The 19725-nt window shown below is 46.7% G+C and overlaps 1 protein-coding gene across 3 annotated transcripts in view; it reads left to right on the top strand.

Moving 5' to 3' along the window:
- VPS13C (vacuolar protein sorting 13 homolog C) overlaps positions 1-19725 on the top strand; it is a 950377-nt gene that overhangs the window by 33468 nt on the left and 897184 nt on the right. For all 3 annotated transcript variants that reach the window (XM_063926503.1, XM_063926502.1, XM_063926504.1), the window contains exon 2: positions 16730-16773. In XM_063926503.1, coding sequence (XP_063782573.1) covers positions 16730-16773 — 44 coding nt within the window. The remainder of the gene's footprint in view (positions 1-16729; positions 16774-19725) is intronic.

Genomic DNA, 19725 nt, shown 5'->3' with positions numbered 1-19725 from the left:
TGAGAAATCCTAGTGTAGCACACTGTGCTCCAGCGCCCATTACATGTAGCTGTCGTGTATGGAACCAAGCGGTGGAGCATGGTGTGTCATTTTGGTAACCATGGTGACCAGGCTTTCTTACTAAGTAAAAACACCCACCACGTGAAGTTAAATACTGATGTTTGTTATGCATCCTATTCCTCCTAAATTGCATGTATAAGTGTAACATGTGGTATCCTTCCTAAACGTATCCCAATACAAGATGCGGTGATGTGATCTGCACCAAACACCTTTGTTTATTTATTAACACTTATGAACACGAATCCAGCAGGCAGCCTTGCGCAGCCGCACACTGGCGTCTACATTCTTGTGTCTCAGAATTTCAGAGACACACCATCGCAAGTTCACGGCTATTCACTAGCGCGCATGCGCGACACGACCACGCATGCGCAGTAGAAACTTGTAGTTCCCACTTGTAGTTCCAATACCCGGCAGCAATAGCCACGCGAGATTTACTAATCCCGCGCATGCGCAGTAGCGCTACGCGCGCGGACAACCAGCGCAATCCAGTTTTGATTATGTAACTTGATTCCTGGCAAATATAAGGTGTGGGGATGCAGAGCAGACCACCATTGACCCCTGAGGAAGTCCCAGATATGAACTAAGGGACGAAACGCGTTGGGCATATACCGGCACTCCGCTCCTATCTGAGGAATTAACAGATAAGCTTATATGCATTTTTAAAATTGTACGAGTCCATCTGTATGTTTTTTGTCGTTTTATGTATTATTAAATGTTTTTTAAATAATACTACACTATCAGAGGCTTTTTTCCATCCCACATGGGAACCCTTTTTTTAAGGTCCATAAGTCTGATGATGGAATGATGGCAGCATCCTATTAAATCATTTCAACTCTAGATGTAAGTGCTCCTTTAGACTACTGAGCCATATGGTGTTGCACCCTCAATAAGTGGTATATAAGCACATTACCTAAGGGAATTTGCACACTGATAGTAAAATAAAATATTTATTCGTATTTATTCATATTTTTATTTATATATATATATATAACAAGCACGTACAGCACTTTTCTTTGCACATATTCACTTTACTGTTAAAGTTGCACGAAATATAGCACCAAGTCACTTTGTTTAAGAGCAGCATTCTGACACACATTTTTTGCATATACGTACAAACTCCACACCAACGCTTGGACGGATGGGAATGGAGAATCAGTACGAGTAAGGATTATCCAGATGCAAAGATACCTCAAACAAGGCGAATGTTCTACGTATGTCTGGTACGCACATTTTAACTATCACTCAAGGATTTGCAACAATTTACATACAAACACTGAAGGCGCAACCGATTTACCACTAGAACAATATATATATATATGTATAATATTATTGTAATCTACATATGCAATTCATCCAATAGTGGACATAAATAACAGATCACGCATAACACAAATCCTATCTACAGTTTATAGAAAGTTCAATATATGGTTAAATGGACTTTCCAATGAATCCTTCTTCAGTCTTTTACATAAGCTATTGATAGGTGAGCCCTTCAGGTTTTCTATTTACCAGACAGCAGTTTGACCTTTAGCACTGCACAGGCGCTCAACCCACTGGAGAGTGTCCTGCATGGAAAATGTGAGCAAATTGAAGCTACAGCTCCTGGATCCTAGCTCTTGCTGATGTGCAGCAGTGCTTCCATGGCACACGTCACTATCCCATGGAACATTATACCATAACTTACCAGGCTGCGGATGCAGACCGCTCTGCTTCTAAGGGAAGTGGTGCAGGCAGTCCTGTGTGGTAGGGGAGAGGGCTGCTGTGCCAGGAAGCCAGCCTCATCTCGCATTGTTGGTAGCTTCTCAACAAGCGTGGTACTCTGCTTACTATGACAGACTCCAGAGCACTACCTGTCATGTACAAAGGTTAATGCGCTACTGGGGTCATGGCCACATGTGACATGCATCTCCACAGTTGTGTTTGGCCCACCAGGATTTTTCCCACTTATCTAAATGGCCAATCTGCCTTTGGATCCAGGTGAAGCAGCCATTTTAAGCACGCTGCGTAGGATTACATTGAACAGAATCGGCAATGCCTGGAACTGATGTCACAATGGGAGCTATAGAAATACTACGTGAGGTTCTTGCAAAGTCATCAGAGCGCTGCATTTTTTTAATTCTACACAGAGCACCAGGTGAGGCAGCCATGTTGGGCGCACTACATTGGTTACACCATGTGAATAAGTAGTACATGGAAATAGGATAACCTATCAATTTCAAGAACTACTTACATTCTGCAAAAAAACTAAATTCTGCTTTGGTTGTGTTTACGACAATCTTACTTAATAATGTTAGTTGAGGCAAAACGTACATGAGTAGTTACTGTTTGTTCAAAATATAAGAACCTCATGGACCATACTCTCACATGAGACTAGTACAGGTATCTGCTAGTGGCAACTAACCAACTAAGTGGAACCCCCTAGAAGAGTTCTTAGTTGGTTACCATACTGGTACATACTGTATATAATAAATAAACCACTGAATGCTGGACTTGTATGCAGATTTAAGGTTTCCAATGTGTGGCGTTACTACAGTGGTAGCTAAAAATAGTAAGTGACAGGTGTTTTATTGTTTTTATATTCTTATCTATACTTGCCGTGTGGACTTGCATCAGACCAATTGTAATTTGAAGTGTTAACTTATGTTTATTATTGTTCGCACAGTACTTAGCCTTTTGCCACACAGTTACTGTTAGGAGTTTACCTCAGGCAATACAAAATGAATGAACAAATGTTATGGGAGTGGCAGAAACAAATATTCCCTTTAATACTTTAATGTTTTCTGTCTTTGTGACATTGTAAATAGCATGTCAAGCTGAGGTATGGGCTGGCTAGGCATGTGAACGAGTATAGAGCTGTTTTTTATTTTATCAAATTTTGTCATCCTAAATTGATGTTGTTCAGCTTTTTTACATCTAATGGGCAGAAAAAGCAAAAGGCTACTTAGTACACTGGGCGCAGTTTAGAAATCTTGGAGGCTCTGCTTAAAGATACCATCTATCAGCTCCCTGAGAATGTACTGTGCCTGTTTTGTTTGGGCTTACACAAGCTGCTTCTCCAGGGAGGTGTAGCGGACACTGATTATATGGTATGGGACCAAACAAATGTGACCAGCGTCTTCAGAACCTACCAGCTACCTTGCCTTGGGATCTTTTAATTGGAACACAAGGTTTTCAGGTACTAGAAACGCCTTATAACTTGGACAGCAGTCATATTAAACCAGGTGGTTGTAGTGAGTTGTGGGAATATTGCAGGTACAGATGTCCTCCACATCCAGGTTCTGCAGCTGGATTTCCTACAATATACACTATAGAAGGTCATTTTATTTCTATATGGGAACATTCCATGTGGCCCATTAAGGGGTGGGATGGAGTGATGGGGCTCACTGATCAAAGGAAGCAACTGATGTGGTCTTTACAAAAAATTATAGATGCTGCGGTTTCTTTGGAGAGATTTGCATGTGCCTTAAGCACTACTGGTCACATACAAGCAACTGCATCCCAACGCCTCAAGATGTTACCTGCTGATCACTCAAATAAGAAAAACCCTTTTCACTATTGTTAATCACTTAATTGTTACATCTATACAGGAGTTATGGAAAAGGGTGTTTTATTTTCTGCCTATGGGGTATATTGAATTAGTGTCGAAAGCTGCCGTCTATCGAAAAGACGGCAGTTTTCGACTTTTTAAGGTCGAATCGTGATTCAACCTATTCAATCCCAAGCATTTTTATTTGACAAGTCGAATAGTACGTGAATCGGCGGTATAGCTGCCGATTCACGTACTTTTGAGGGAAACGGGGCCAAATTTGACAGGATTTGGCCCCGTTTCCGACCATCTCAGTCCGACATAAAAAATGTCGGACTGAGATGAGGGACCCAGAGGAGGAGAGGGGGGAGAGCAGCGCCGGACGAGATGGTGGGGGCACAGGGGGAGAGTAGTGCCGGAGGAGACTGGGGGGGGGGGCACAGGGGGAGAGCAGCGCCGGAGGAGACGGCGGGGGCACAGGGGGAGAGCCGGGAGCGCAGCACTACAGCAGCTGGCAGCGTAGCCGGAGGATGTCACAGCCACCGTTCACTGCAGCGTCCACCCGGCTCCAGCAAGCGAGGTCCTGCTTGCTGGAGCCGGGTGGACGCTGCAGTGAGTGGCAGCTGTAATATCCTCCAGCTACGCTGCCAGCTGCTGTAGCCCTGCACTCCCGGCTCTCCCCAGTCTCTGCACTCCCCCTGTGCCCCCTCCGTCTCCTCTGGCGCTGCTCTCCCCCTCTGCCCGCATCTCATTTCGACTTTTTTAAAAGTCGAATTGAGATTGCTTTGTATAGCCCAGGTCGGATCCATTCCGACAAATGAATGTCGGAATGGATCAGACTTCAATTGAATATACCCCTGTATCTTGCAGTAACAAGGTGTGTGATATCAGATCTCAGTGACAGAAAATAAGCACCTAGAGTATGTCATTAATTAAAAAACAAAAATTACACTTCATGTTTCAGTGTTATTCTAAATTGCAATTTTTTGTAAATGTTTATTAAAAGAGAACACAAATTATGGTAAAGCAAAATCTTAATGAGTTTGAAAAAAATATATATATTGATATAATTTTTATGGGTGTATATAATGGCATCAAGTAGGTGGTTATAAGATTCTTCCTCCATTTGCTTGTTCTGCATTCTTTTTTTGGGGGGGCGGGGGATACCATCAATAGGTAACTTTTTACATAGTACAGAAATTAATGTACAGACTGAAGGTTGTACTGTTTGCATTAATACAAAAATTATCTGTACATGACATACAGGAAAGTTATTAAACTTACCAAACTGAAGATCCCGTGAGAGCCCAAAGTGTGTGTGGTGTGATGAATTTAGTGTGACGGTACACCTTGACCCACCCATTTTATGACCTTTCCTGTATGAGATGAGGGTATTCAAAATAGGCAAGTAACTTTCTCTGACGTCCTAAGTGGATGCTGGGACTCCGTAAGGACCATGGGGAATAGCGGCTCCGCAGGAGACTGGGCACAACTAAAGAAAGCTTTAGGACTACCTGGTGTGCACTGGCTCCTCCCACTATGACCCTCCTCCAGACCTCAGTTAGAATCTTGTGCCCGGCTGAGCTGGATGCACACTAGGGGCTCTCCTGAGCTCCTAGAAAGAAAGTATATTTTAGGTTTTTTATTTTACAGTGAGATCTGCTGGCAACAGACTCACTGCAGCGAGGGACTAAGGGGAGAAGAAGCGAACCTACCTAACTGGTGGTAGCTTGGGCTTCTTAGGCTACTGGACACCATTAGCTCTAGAGGGATCGACCACAGGACCCGACCTCGATGTTCGGTCCCGGAGCCGCGCCGCCGGCCCCCTTACAGAGCCAGAAGCAAGAAGTGTTCCGGAAAATCGGCGGCAGAAGACTTCTGTCTTCAACAAGGTAGCACACAGCACTGAAGCTGTGCACCATTGCTCCTCATGCACACCTCACACTCCGGTCACTGATGGGTGCAGGGCGCTGGGGGGGGGGCGCCCTGAGGGCAATATAAACACCTTGGCTGGCAAATCATCACAATATATAGTCCCAGGGCTATATATGTGATAAATTACCGCTGCCAGAATCCATGAAAAAAGCGGGAGAAAAGTCAGCCGAAAAAGGGGCGGGGCTATCTCCCTCAGCACACTGGCGCCATTTTTTCTTCACAGTGCAGCTGGAAGACAGCTCCCCAGGCTCTCCCCTGTAGTTTTCAGGCTCAAAGGGTTAAAAAGAGAGGGGGGGCACCAAATTTAGGCGCAATATGTGTATACAAGCAGCTATTGGGGGAAAAATCACTCAGTTATAGTGTTAATCCCTGCATTATATAGCGCTCTGGTGTGTGCTGGCATACTCTCTCTCTGTCTCCCCAAAGGACTTTGTGGGGTCCTGTCCTCAGTCAGAGCATTCCCTGTGTGTGTGCGGTGTGTCAGTACGGCTGTGTCGACATGTTGGATGAGGAAGGTTATGTGGAGGCGGAGCAGAGGCCGATAAATGGGATGTCGCCCCCTGTGGGGCCGACACCAGAGTGGATGGATAAGTGGAAGGTATTAACCGACAATGTCAACTCCTTACATAAAAGGCTGGATGATGTAACAGCTGTGGGACAGCCGGCTTCTCAGCCCGCGCCTGCCCAGGCGTCTCAAAGGCCATCAGGGGCTCAAAAAACGCCCGTTACCTCAGATGGCAGACACAGATGTCGACACGGAGTCTGACTCCAGTGTCGACGAGGTTGAGACATATACACAATCCACTAGGAACATCCGTTGCATGATCTCGGCAATGAAAAATGTGTTAAACATTTCTGACATTAACCCAAGTACCACATAAAAGGGGTTTTATGTTTGGGGAGAAAAAGCAGCCAGTGTTTTGTTCCCCCATCAGATGAGTGAATGAAGTGTGTAAAGAAGCGTGGGTTCCCCCGATAAGAAACTGGTAATTTCTAAAAAGTTACTGATGGCGTACCCTTTCCCGCCAGAGGATAGGTCACGTTGGGAGATATCCCCTAGGGTGGATAAGGCGCTCACATGTTTGTCAAAAAAGGTGGCACTGCCGTCTTAGGATACGGCCACTTTGAAGGAGCCTGCTGATAAAAAGCAGGAGGATATCCTGAAGTCTGTATATACACACTCAGGTACTATACTGAGACCTGCAATTGCCTCAGCATGAATAGTGCTGCTGCAGCGTGGTCTGATACCCTGTCAGATAATATTAATACCCTAGACAGGGATAATATTTTGCTAACATAGAGCATTTTAAAGACGTCGTCTTATATATGAGGGATGCACAGAGGGATATTTGCCGGCTGGCATCCAGAATTAATGCAATGTCCATTCTGCCAGGAGGGTATTAGAGACCCGGCAGTGGACAGGTGATGCTGACTTTAAAAGGCACATGGAGATTCTGCCTTATAAGGGTAAGGAATTGTTTGGGGATGGTTTCTGGGACCTCGTATCCACAGCAACAGCTGGGAAGAAATTTTTTTTTACCTCAGGTTTCCTCACAGCCTAAGAAAGCACCGTATTTTCAGGTACAGTCCTTTCGGCTTCAGAAAAGCAAGCGGGTCAAAGGCGCTTCCTTTCTGCACAGAGACAAGGGAAGAAGGAAAAAGCTGCACCAGACAGCCAGTTCCCAGGATCAAAAATCTTCCCCCGCTTTCTCTGAGTCCACCGCATGACGCTGGGGCTCCACAGGTGGAGACAGGTGCGGTGGGGCGCGTCTCGGGAACTTCAGGGACCAGTGGGCTTGCCCACAGGGTGGATCCCTAGGTTCTGCAAGTAGTATCACAGGGATACAAGCTGGAGTTCGAGGCGACTCCCCCTCGCCATTACCTCACATCAGCCGTGCCTGCTGCCCTCGGAGAAAGGGAGGTAGTACTGGCGGCAATTCACAAGCTGTACTTCCAGCAGGTGAAATCAAGGTACCCCTCCTTCAACAAGGCCAGGGTTACTATTCCAAAATGTTTGTGGTACCGAAACCAGACGGTTCGGTGAGACCCATTCTAAGATTGAAATTCTTGAACACTTATATACGAAGGTTCAAGTTCAAAATGGAATCGCTCAGGGCGATTATTGCAAGCCTGGAGAATTTCATGGTATCACTGGACATCAAGGATGCTTACCTGCATGTCCCTATTTACCCTCCTCACCAGGATTGTCATTACCAATTCCAGACGTTGCCGTTGGTCTGTCCCCGGCACCGAGGGTATTTACCAAGGTAATGGCCGAAATAATTATCCCGTACTTGGACGATCTCCTTATAAAGGCGAGGTCCAGGGAGCAGTTGTTCGTCGGAGTAGCACTATCTCGGGAAGTGCTACAACAGCACGGCTGGATTCTGAATATTCCAAAGTCGCAGCTGGTTCCTACGACGCGTCTACTGTTCCTGGGGATGGTTCTGGACACAGAACAAGAAAAAAGGGTTTCTCCCGGAGGAGAAGTCCAAGGAGTTGTCGTCTCTAGACAGAGACCTCCTAATACAAATACAGGTGTCGGTGCATCAATGCACGCGAGCCCTGGGAAAGATGGTAGCCTCTTACGAAGAAATTCCATTCGCCAGGTCCCATGCAAGGATCTTCCAGTGGGATCTGTTGGACAAGTGGTCCGGGTCACATCTTCAGATGCATCGGCGGATAACCCTGTCTCCAAGGGCCAGGGTGTCGCTGTTGTGGTGGCTGCAGAGTGCTCATCTTCTAGAGGGCCGCAGATTCGGCATACAGGACTGGGTCCTGGTGACCACGGATGCCAGCCTTCGAGGCTGGGGGGCAGTCACACAGGGAAGAAACTTCCAAGTACTATGGACAAGTCAGGAGACTTCCCTACACAAAAATATTCTGGAACTAAGGGCCATTTACAATGCCCTAAGTCAGGCTAGACCCTGCTTCAACACCGGCCGGTGCTGATCCAGTCAGACAACATCACGGCGGTCGCTCATGTAAACCGACAGGGCGGCACAAGAAGCAGAATGGCGATGGCAGAAGCCACAAGGATTCTCAGATGGGCGGAAAATCATGTGTTAGCACTGTCAGCAGTGTTCGTTCCCGGAGTGGATAACTGGGAAGCAGACTTGCTCAGCAAACACGACCTCCACCCGGGAGAGTGGGGACTTCATCCAGAAGTCTTCCAAATGATTGTACACCGTTGGGAAAGGCCACAGGTGGACATGATGGCGTCCCGCCTCAACAAAAAGCTAAAAAGATATTGCGCCAGGTCAAGGGACCCTCAGGCGATAGCTGTGGACGCTCTGGTAACACCGTGGGTGTACCAGTCGGTGTATGTGTTCCCTTCTCTGCCTCTCATACCCAGGGTAATGAGAATAATAAGAAGGAGAGGAGTAAGAACTATACTCATTGTTCCGGATTGACCAAGAAGAGCTTGGTACCCAGAACTCCAAGAAATGATCTCAGAGGACCCATGGCCTCTGCCGCTCAGACAGGACCTGCTGCAGCAGGGTGCCTATCTGTTCCAAGACGTACCGCGGCTGCGTTTGACGGCATGGCGGCTGAACACCAGATCCTGAAGAAAAGGGCATTCCGGAGGAAGTTATTCCTACGCTAATTAAAGCTAGGAAAGAAGTGAACGCAAACCATTATCACCGCATATGGCGGAAATATGTTGCGTGCTGTGAGGCCAGGAAGGCCCCAACGGAGGAATTTCAGCTAGGTCGATTTCTGCACTTCCTACAGTCAGGGGTGACTATGGGCCTAAAATTGGGTTCCATTAAGGTCCAGATTTCGGCTCTATCGAATTTCTTCAAAAATAGAACTGACTTCACTGCCTGAAGTTCAGACTTTTGTTAAGGGAGTGCTGCATAGTCAGCCCCCGTTTATGCCTCAAGTGGCACCGTGGGATCTCAACGTGGTGTTGGATTTCCTGAAGTCGCATTGGGTTGAGCCACTTAAATCCATGGAGCTAAAATACCTCACGTGGAAAGTGGTCATGCTGTTGGCCTTGGCGTCGGCCAGGCGTGTATCAGAATTAGCGGCTTTATCATGCAAAAGCCCTTATCTAATTTTTTATATGGATAGGTCGGAATTGAGGACTCGTTCCCAATTCCTTCCTAAGGTGGTATCAGTTTTCATGTGAACCAACCTATTGTGGTGCCTGCGGCTACTTGGGACTTGGAGGATTCCAAGTTACTGGACATAGTCAGGGCCCTGAAAAATATATGTTTCCAGGACGGCTGGAGTCAGGAAAACTGACTCGCTATTTATCCTGTATGCACCCAACAAGCTGGGTGCTCCTGCTTCTAAGCAGACTATTGCTCGCTGGATCTGTAGCACGATTCATCTTGCACATTCTGCGGCTGGACTGCCGCACCCTAAATCTGTAAAAGCCCATTCCACGAGGAAAGTGGGCTCTTCTTGGGCGGCTGCCCGAGGGGTCTCGGCTTTACAAAATTGCCGAGCTGTTACTTGGTCGGGTTCAAACACTTTTGCAAGAGTCTACAAGTTTGATACCCTGGCTGAGGAGGACCTAGAGTTTGCTCATTCGGTGCTGCAGAGTCATCCGCACTCTCCCGCCCGTTTGGGAGCTTTGGTATAATCCCCATGGTCCTTACGGAGTCCCAGCATCCACTTAGGACGTCAGAGAAAATAAGATTTTACTCACTGGTAAATCTATTTCTCGTAGTCCGTAGTGGATGCTGGGCGCCCATTCCAAGTGCGGATTGTCTGCAATACTTGTATATAGTTATTGCCTAACTAAAGGGTTATTGTTGAGCCATCTGTTGAGAGGCTCAGTTATATTTCATACTGTTAACTGGGTATAGTATCACGAGTTATACGGTATGATTGGTGTGGCTGGTATGAGTCTTACCCGGGATTCAAAATCCTTCCTTATTGTGTCAGCTCTTCCGGGCACAGTATCCTAACTGAGGTCTGGAGGAGGGTCATAGTGGGAGGAGCCAGTGCACACCAGGTAGTCCTAAAGCTTTCTTTAGTTGTGCCCAGTCTCCTGCGGAGCCGCTATTCCCCATGGTCCTTACGGAGTCCCAGCATCCACTACGGACTACGAGAAATAGATTTACCGGTGAGTAAAATCTTATTTTCTCTTACGTCCTAGAGGATGCTGGGGACTTCAAAAGGACCATGGGGTATAGACGGGATCCGCAGGAGCTTGGGCACACTGAAAAGACTTAAACTGGGTGTGAACTGGCTCCTCCCTCTATGCCCCTCCTCCAGACCTCAGTTAGACTTTGTGCCCAGGACTGACTGGACACTCACTAGGGGAGCTCTCCTGAGTTTCTCTGGAAAAGACTGTTAGGTTTTTCTATTTTCAGGGAGACCTGCTGGTTACAGGCTCCCTGCATCGTGGGGAGAGAAGCAGACCTACTTCTTCTTAGTTTAAGGGCTCTGCTTCTCGGCTACTGGACACCATTAGCTCCAGAGGGTTCGATCACTTGGTGCGCCTAGCTGCTCGTTCCCGGAGCCACGCCGTCACCCCCCTCACAGAATCCAGAAGACAGAAGTCGGGTGAGTATGAGAAGAACAGAAGACTTCAGGACGGCAGAAGACTTCAGTAAAGGTATAGCGCAGTGGTAACGCTGCGCTCCATGCTCCCACACACACACTCCCTCCAGCACTCACAGGGTGCAGGGCGCTGGGGGGGCGCCCTGGGCAGCATGTTACTGAGTCTTTTTTGGGCCGGCAGATGCTTGTTCGGTGCCTTGGCACCGTTTTCGGGACCCCCGCCGGCATTTTCGTGGTTTTGAATTTGGCGGGCTGAAGCGCGCCGGGAGGGGGCGGAGCTTAGCAGCGCGGCTTACAGGCGCCATTTTCTCCTCACATGCATGCGGGAGACGCTGGTCCGGGACCTCCACAAGCTCCATTAACGTAACGGGGATCTTATCGGGTGGGGGGGGCAGTGCCTGGTGCTTAATTGGTATTATTGGGCAGCGCTGGTACATATATTTCGTTGGTGGGATATATGGGCACTGGGGTGTGAGCTGGCATACTCCCTCTGTGTTTTCTCTATCCAGGCTTCCTTTTGGGCCTGTCCCCTGGCTGAGGCATTGTATGTGTGTCGGTGGGTCGATACTAGGTGTCGACATGTCTGAGGCTGAATGTTATTCACCGGAGGAGGTTATGGGGGGGGCAGATGCGGGTCTGGAGTTGGCTCTGTCGACGCAGCCGACACCTGACTTACTTGCACTGTTGAATACAATTAATTCTAATGTGACTTCTTTATCAAAGAGATTAGATAAATCTGAATCACAGACACAGGTGTGGAAAAAATCCATGGAGGATGCTTTGTCGCAGGTACAGACCCCTTCGGGGTCGATAAAGCGGCCGTTTACTCAAGTGGTAGATACTGATACTGACATAGATTCTGAGTCCGATGTCGACTTCACTGAGGCTCCTTTACATCCAAGACTAGTTAAGAGTATTCAGTACATGATTGTGGCTATAAAAGTTGTGTTACGCCTTTCTGAGGAACCTGCCGTACAGGAAACAAGGATTTGCTTGTTTAAGGAGAAAAAACCTGAGGTGCAGTTTCCCCCCTCTCATGAGATGAATGCTCTTTGTGAAAAGGCTTGGGAGGTGGCAGATTCCCAAGAGGATTTACATGGCGTATCCTTTTCCATCTATTGATAGGAGAAAATGGGAGGCATCTCCTAATGTTGATAAAGTTTTATCTCGTTTGTCTAAGAAGGTGACGCTTCCGTCTCCTGACACGGCAGCTCTCAGGGATCCGGCGGATCGCAAGCTGGAGACGTCTCTGAAGTCCATTTTCACTAATACGGGTGCATTGCTCAGACCTGCTGTGGCGTCGGTATGGGTGACTAGTGCTATTGCTAAATGGGCTGAGAATTTAGCTGCTGATATGGATATCCTTGATAAAGATACTGTTCTTTTGACTCTTGGTTATATCAAGGACGCTGCAGATTACCTGAAGGATGCGGCGAGGGATGTTGGTCTCTTGAGGTCAAGAGCCAATGCCATGTCGATTTCGGCCAGGAGGGCGCTGTGGATCCATCAATGGAATGCTGATGCCGATTCCAAGAGAGCTATGGAAGCGTTACCCTTCAAAGGTAATGTCCTGTTTGGGGAAGGCTTGGCGGACCTGGTTTCTACCGCAACGGCGGGTAAGTCCTCTTTTCTTCCATATGTTCCCACACAACACAAAAAGCCACCACATCAGCAGATGCAGTCCTTTCGTCCAAATAAATACAGGCGAGGAAAAGGTTCGTCCTTTCTCGCTTCAAAAGGTAGAGGAAGGGGAAAGAAGTCGCCTGCAGTGTCAGGCGCCCAGGACCAGAAGTCCACCGCATGACGCTGGGGCTTCCCTGGGGGAGTCCGTATCGGTGGGGGGCCGTCTGCAGTTCTTCAGTCGGGTCTGGGTCCAATCGGACTTGGATCCGTGGGTTCTAGAGATTGTATCTCAGGGCTACAGGCTGGAGTTTCAGGAGACGCCCCGTCACCGGGTTTTCATGTCGACCCTACCAGTGTCTCTTCCGGACAGGGAGGTCGTGCTGGCAGCAATACAATAGTTGTGTCTTCAGAGGGTCATTGTTCCCGTTCCCCCGTCTCAACGGGGGGAGGGGTTCTACTCGAGCCTTTTTGTGGTGCCGAAACCGGACGGTTCGGTCAGACCGATTCTGAACCTGAAATCCCTCAATCCATACTTGAAAGTTTTCAAGTTCAAGATGGAATCTCTTCGAGCGGTGATTGCCAGCCTAGAAGGGGGGGGATTTTATGGCGTCAGTGGACATAAAGGATGCCTACTTACACGTCCCGATTTATCCTCCGCATCAAGCTTTCCTAAGGTTTGCGGTACATGATTCTCATTACCAATTTCAGACGTTGCCGTTTGGGCTTTCCACGGCCCCAAGGATTTTCAGCAAGGTCATGGCAGAAATGATGGTTCTCCTTCGCAGGCAAGGGGTTACAATTATCCCGTACTTGGACAATCTCCTGATAAAGGCGAGGTCCAAGGAACGCTTGCTGAGGAGTTTGAATTTGGTACTGTTGGTGCTCCGGCAGCACGGTTGGGTGCTAAATTTGCCGAAATCTCAGTTGATTCCGGCCACTCGGCTGTCTTTTCTGGGCATGATTCTGGACACGGAGTTACGAAGAGTATTTCTTCCAGAAGAAAAAGTTCTAGAACTGCAGTCGATGGTCAGGGAACTTCTGCGGCCGAAGATTGTGTCCATCCATCACTGTGCTCGGGTTCTGGGGAAAATGGTTGCGGCGTACGAAGCCATTCCGTTTGGCAGGTTTCATACCCGGGTGTTTCAGTGGGATTTGCTGAGCAAATGGTCCGGGTCTCACCTGTACATGCACCGGAAGATAAGTTTATCTCCCAGAGCCAGAATTTCTCTCCTGTGGTGGATGCAAAGTTCTCACCTCCTGGAAGGTCGCCGGTTCGGTATCCTGGACTGGGTACTTCTGACAACGGATGCAAGTCTCCGGGGCTGGGATGCAGTCACCCACGGAAGAAACTTCCAGGGGAGATGGTCGCTCCAGGAAGCGGGTCTCCACATAAATGTTCTCGAGTTAAGAGCCATTTACAACGGCCTGCTACAAGCAAGAAGCCTTCTTCAGGGTCGACCTGTCCTGGTACAGTCAGACAACATCACAGCGGTGGCACATATAAACCGTCAAGGTGGAACAAGGAGCAGAGCGGCAATCGCGGAGGCCACAAGAATCCTTCGCTGGGCGGAACAACACGTGAGCGCCCTGTCAGCAGTCTTCCTACCAGGAGTGGACAACTGGGAAGCAGATTTCCTCAGCAGACACGATCTCCATCCTGGAGAGTGGGCTCTTCACCAAGAGGTATTTGCAGAGGTGACAAAGTGTTGGGGAATTCCGTTAATCGACATGATGGCGTCTCGTCTCAACAAGAAGCTTCCGAGGTATTGTTCCAGGTCAAGGGACCCCCAAGCCAGTGCAGTGGACGCCCTGGTGTCTCCGTGGGTGTTCCGGTCGGTGTATGTGTTCCCTCCACTTCCTCTCATTCCAAAGGTACTGGGGATCATTCGACGAGCAGGGGCTCAGGAGATTCTCGTCGTTCCAGATTGGCCAAGAAGGGCCTGGTTCCCGGATCTTCAGGAGTTACTGGTGGAAGATCCTTGGCCGCTTCCTCTAAGAGAGGACCTGCTGTTTCAGGGTCCATGCGTGATTCCAGACTTACCGCGTCTGCGATTGACGGCATGGAAGTTGAGCGCCAGATCTTAGCTCGTAAGGGTATTCCCGGGGAGGTCATTCCCACTCTCATTAAGGCTAGGAAGGAGGTTACGGCGAAACATTATCACCGTATTTGGAGAAAGTATGTTTCCTGGTGTGAGACTAAGATGGCTCCTGCGGAAGATTTTCACTTGGGTCGTTTTCTCCATTTTTTTGCAGACAGGTGTAGATGCAGGCCTGAAATTAAGCACCATCAAGGTACCGATTTCGGCTTTGTCTATTTTCTTTCAAAAGGAATTAGCTGTCCTCCCAGAGGTTCAGACTTTTGTGAAAGGAGTAATGCATATCAATCCTCCGTTTGTGCCTCCTGTGGCTCCATGGGATCTTGAGGTGGTCTTACAGTTTCTCATGTCTTCCTGGTTTGAACCTTTGCGTAAGGTTGAGTTGAAGTTTCTCACTTGGAAGGTTGTCATGCTGTTGGCGCTGGCGTCTGCCAGGCGGGTGTCTGAGTTGGTGGCCTTATCTCATAAGAGCCCGTACTTGATTTTTCATTCAGATAGGGCAGAATTGCGGACTCGTCAACAATTTTTGCCGAAGGTGGTGTCTTCGTTTCACATTAACCAACCTATTGTGGTGCCGGTGGCTACGGATGCTGAGGCGGTTCCAAAGTCTATGGATGTCGTGAGAGCTTTGAAGATCTACGTCGCCAAAACGGCTGTTGCCAGAAAGACTGAGGCACTGTTTGTCCTGTATGCTTCTAACAAGATTGGTCATCCTGCTTCAAAACAGACTATTGCACGCTGGATTTGTAGTACGATTCAGCAGGCTCATTCTTTGGCCGGGCTACCCGTGCCGAAGTCAGTGAAAGTCCATTCTATCAGAAAAGTAGGCTCGTCTTAGGCGGCTGCCCGAGGCGTCTCGGCTTTACAACTTTGCCGAGCGGCCACCTGGTCAGGTGCAAACACTTTTGCTAAGTTCTATAAGTTTGATACTCTGGCTGATGAGGACCTTGCGTTTGCTCAGTCGGTGCTGCAGAGTCGTCCGCACTCTCCCGCCCGGTCTGGAGCTTTTGTATAAACCCCATAGTCCTTTTGGAGTCCCCAGCATCCTCTAGGACGTAAGAGAAAATAGGATTTTGGTACTTACCGATAAATCCTTTTCTCCTAGTCCGTAGAGGATGCTGGGCGCCCATCCCAGTGCGGACTGTTACTGGCAATGTATTCTTGTTGGTTAACTTGGTTTATACACGGGTTGTGAATTTTTCTGGTTTTCAGCTTGTTGCTGTTGTTATTTCATACTGTTATCTGGTTTACTGTTAATCCGGTGGTACGGTATGTTTGTGGTGTGGGCTGGTATGTTTGTAGCCCTTAGTTTACACAAAAATCCTTTCCTCGAAATGTCCGTTTCTTCTGGGCACAGTTCCTATAACTGAGGTCTGGAGGAGGGGCATAGAGGGAGGAGCCAGTTCACACCCAGTTTAAGTCTTTTCAGTGTGCCCAAGCTCCTGCGGATCCCGTCTATACCCCATGGTCCTTTTGGAGTCCCCAGCATCCTCTACGGACTAGGAGAAAAGGATTTATCGGTAAGTACCAAAATCCTATTTTTTTAAACCCCCCCCCTCCACCTCCTCATTCTTGGTTTATTAGGGGTGACTGTTGTTATAAAGTCTGGCAGGCAGATAAAATAAAATGCAAGCTTCCAACAGATCCTTGAAATCGAGTACTATGTGGGCTTTCCAGGCAGGAGAGCCTTTCTTGCTATTACTGGCATCCCATAGAGGTGCAAACAAAAAACAAGATTTTTCACCCATTATTACCCAATATGTGTAGTTATATTTGAGCCTCACAGCTATTTCTGTCTACCCATTTGTTTTGCAAAGACGTGTGTCCCCTAGTGATTTGGAAACCATGTTGCCCATTCTTTTGATCATTTCAGGATTTACAAAATATACATTAGTATTGGAGTTATTTTTATTATGTTCTTGCTCCATAATAACTGTCTTGTCATTTATTTATTTTTTTTTCTCTCAAGGAAATGTTTCACTGGAGAACTTAAGAATACGAGAAAATGCCTTGGTGAGTCAATAAATCAATTTTTTTTTTTTTCCCTGGAAACAAACTTTCTCACAAGTTTATCTTATGGTGAAAAGAATCCGTTATATACAGGAAAGGTAAAAAAAGCAACCCATACAGTAGTATAATACAGCTTACAGCAAGTCCACCCTACTGTATGTGGTCAAAGCTGGAAAAAAGTGTGTTGTATTACACTTCTCCCATTAGAATAGAGGGCCAGACACCAAACTGATTTTTTTACTCTTACTGGAATAAAATGTAAAAGATGCCTTTCAGAACAGTGTGCCTCTATCCTCCTCCATTATTTTGTTACATCAAAAACTTTAGATACTTTAAACATTTGACAAATAAAAAGAAATCTAATGCAGAACTGACAGTATAATATCAAAAGGTTAAATTTTAATGAATCCAGTCACTTTGTAACACATAAATAGACAGCATGATAAGTAATTTTTCCTAATACCGTAACTTGGATGTAATGGAGCATATATGAAGTCTCAATAGGTATTTCATTCGGGTGTGGGACTCATGGTCAACAGTGTCTAGGTCGACACCTATTGCTCGACAGTGGCTAGGTCGACACTAAAAATAGGTGGACATGGCCATTAGGTCGACATGAACAAGGTCGACATCTGTTTTTTTTGTTTGTTTTTTTTTGTCTTTTTCTTCGTAAAGTTACCGGGAAGCTCAATTATTGCACTCTGTCCCCTCCGTTCCCAATCGTAGTCAACGTGGATCGTAAAGTATGAAAAAGTTAAAGTATAAATTGTGAAAAACTCATGTAGATCTTTTTGCATGTGGGCCATGTTCATGTCGACCTAATGGTCGTGTTGACCTATTTCTAGTGTCGACCTAATGGGTGTCGACCCAGAGTACGGATACCATTTCATTCGATTCCTGCTTTCCACTATTGGTTAACCAATTCTTATTAAGAAGCCTTACAGCCCTGAATGGGTTTCGGTACATCTGGTACCTTTTTTAACAGGAAGCCTGCATGAGCCACCTCCCAGAACAAACTACCCACAATAATTTTGCATTCTAAAACAAGTGATTACAAGCGACAGTGTTACAATGAGAACTCGCCTGCACTCTCATGAATTTAAGCTCTGACGAGCAGGGCCCTCTCCCATCGTGTGCTTTTCTTTCTCTTACCTAGACTGTTTTCTATTCCGTACTCCCTATAATGGCACCTAACCCTTGGTTCTGCCACGCTGATGCTTATCTTAATGTCATGTACCCTGATGCAGTAATGTTTATTTACCATGTACTTGTACTACACTGTCTTGTACTATATGTGTGGTTTCCAGTTAGAAGCGATACATTTTTCTGATGATAAAAATAGCCTGATATCGATATTTTTGACTGATGGTCATTTCCGTGGTATCCAATTAGAAGCCTTTCTATCAGCCGAAAAGGGACCTGCGATACGTTCCCGATCTCGTGTTATCGCGGGTCCAGTGGCCCCTTGTCGCAGATTATGCTTTGTGTGCCTTGCGGGCTCGCTGTGCTTGCCGCTCTGCGGGCTCGGTGTCGAACTGCAGTCATCGCGGGTACTACTCCCACTCCGTGGGTGTCGTGGACACCCATGAGTGGGAATAGTTCCTGATGGTCGGCATGCCGACGGTGTGGGATGTAGGGGGAGGTATTGTGACCACCGGTCACATAACTACATCCCATTGTAATCTATCCATTGCTACATTCATCTCAGACTTTTATTAACTGATCTCAGGGGATAACTTTCCTATAAAAAATGCACTAAACTCGATGTAGTTAGCTACAAAATTATAGATGTTTTACGGGGCCCCAATTGTAAGAAAATTTGAAATGTGATTGTTTTAACATTTGTATTAGTGTGTTTTGTAAAATGTTGATTTTTTTTGTTCTTTGCATGATAAGGGAATGTGAATAACATATATTGCGGTTAAGCTAAATTTCTATTATATGTGATAATCTCAAGTTTGTACAGCTGAGAAAAGCTTACTGAAGTATTCTAGTTAAATAAAATTCCTGCAAATTGTGTTCTTATTGTCTGTGTGTAATAAATATATCTTGAACTGGGGAGGCATTTGATATGCCGGCTGTCTGGATCCCCGGCGCTCACCATACCGACAAATATTCTCCATCTTGGGGTGTCCACGACACCCCTGGAGGGAGAATAAATAACCACCGTGCCCTCAGCGAGCCCGCAAGGGGCTCTTTTGCGCTCACCCTGCTGCCTGCATGCCGGCGGTCGGTATCCCGGTGCTGGTATGCTGGGCGTCAGGATCCCAAGCGCCGGCATAACATACTACACCCCTTGAACTGTATTGTGAGTTGCCAGTGAAACGTATTCCTGTTAGAAGCTGCAGACCGGATGAGGAATACCAGAAGAAATAAAGTAACACATTCAACCAGAGGTTCAAACGTCCTAATAAATTGTTAACTTCTGTAAAACCTACTCCAGGGAGTTGCATAATTATATGTCTCTAGCTTTTTGTCATAATTTTCACTTTATCAATACAGACAGTCACTATTGTGATTTTCATGATTGTTGCTTATCCAGAACTATTGTAATAATTTATTTTTTTACACATTCGTTTATATGTATTTTGCATTTTCTCACCGGTTTTCTATAATGGTTGATACTAGATTTTAACGTATAAAAATAAAAAATTATATTTTAGAATTGTTTAATCTTGGTAAGAGTGCCCCAAAGCCAGAGTCCGTCTTTTTTTTTCTTTCTATAGCTAATAAAGCAGTTAAGCACACATATCCAGTGGCGTCACAACAGGGGTGCGGCCTGCCGATTCCAGTTGTCTTTAGGTGCCTATGAAGTAGGGTACATTTTGTTATAGAATCGTTTCTTTTGTCTTTTTCTGTAAATCTATTTTTTGTCTTTTGTAGCTAGTGTGACAAGATCACTAGAATAGTGGTGGAAGGCAGGTATATTTGCCCCAGGTTACTTACCTAGAGTGC

The sequence above is a fragment of the Pseudophryne corroboree genome, chromosome 6, assembly GCF_028390025.1.
Source record: "Pseudophryne corroboree isolate aPseCor3 chromosome 6, aPseCor3.hap2, whole genome shotgun sequence".
Taxonomy (NCBI): domain Eukaryota; kingdom Metazoa; phylum Chordata; class Amphibia; order Anura; family Myobatrachidae; genus Pseudophryne; species Pseudophryne corroboree.
This window is presented reverse-complemented; position numbering and strand designations above follow the sequence as displayed.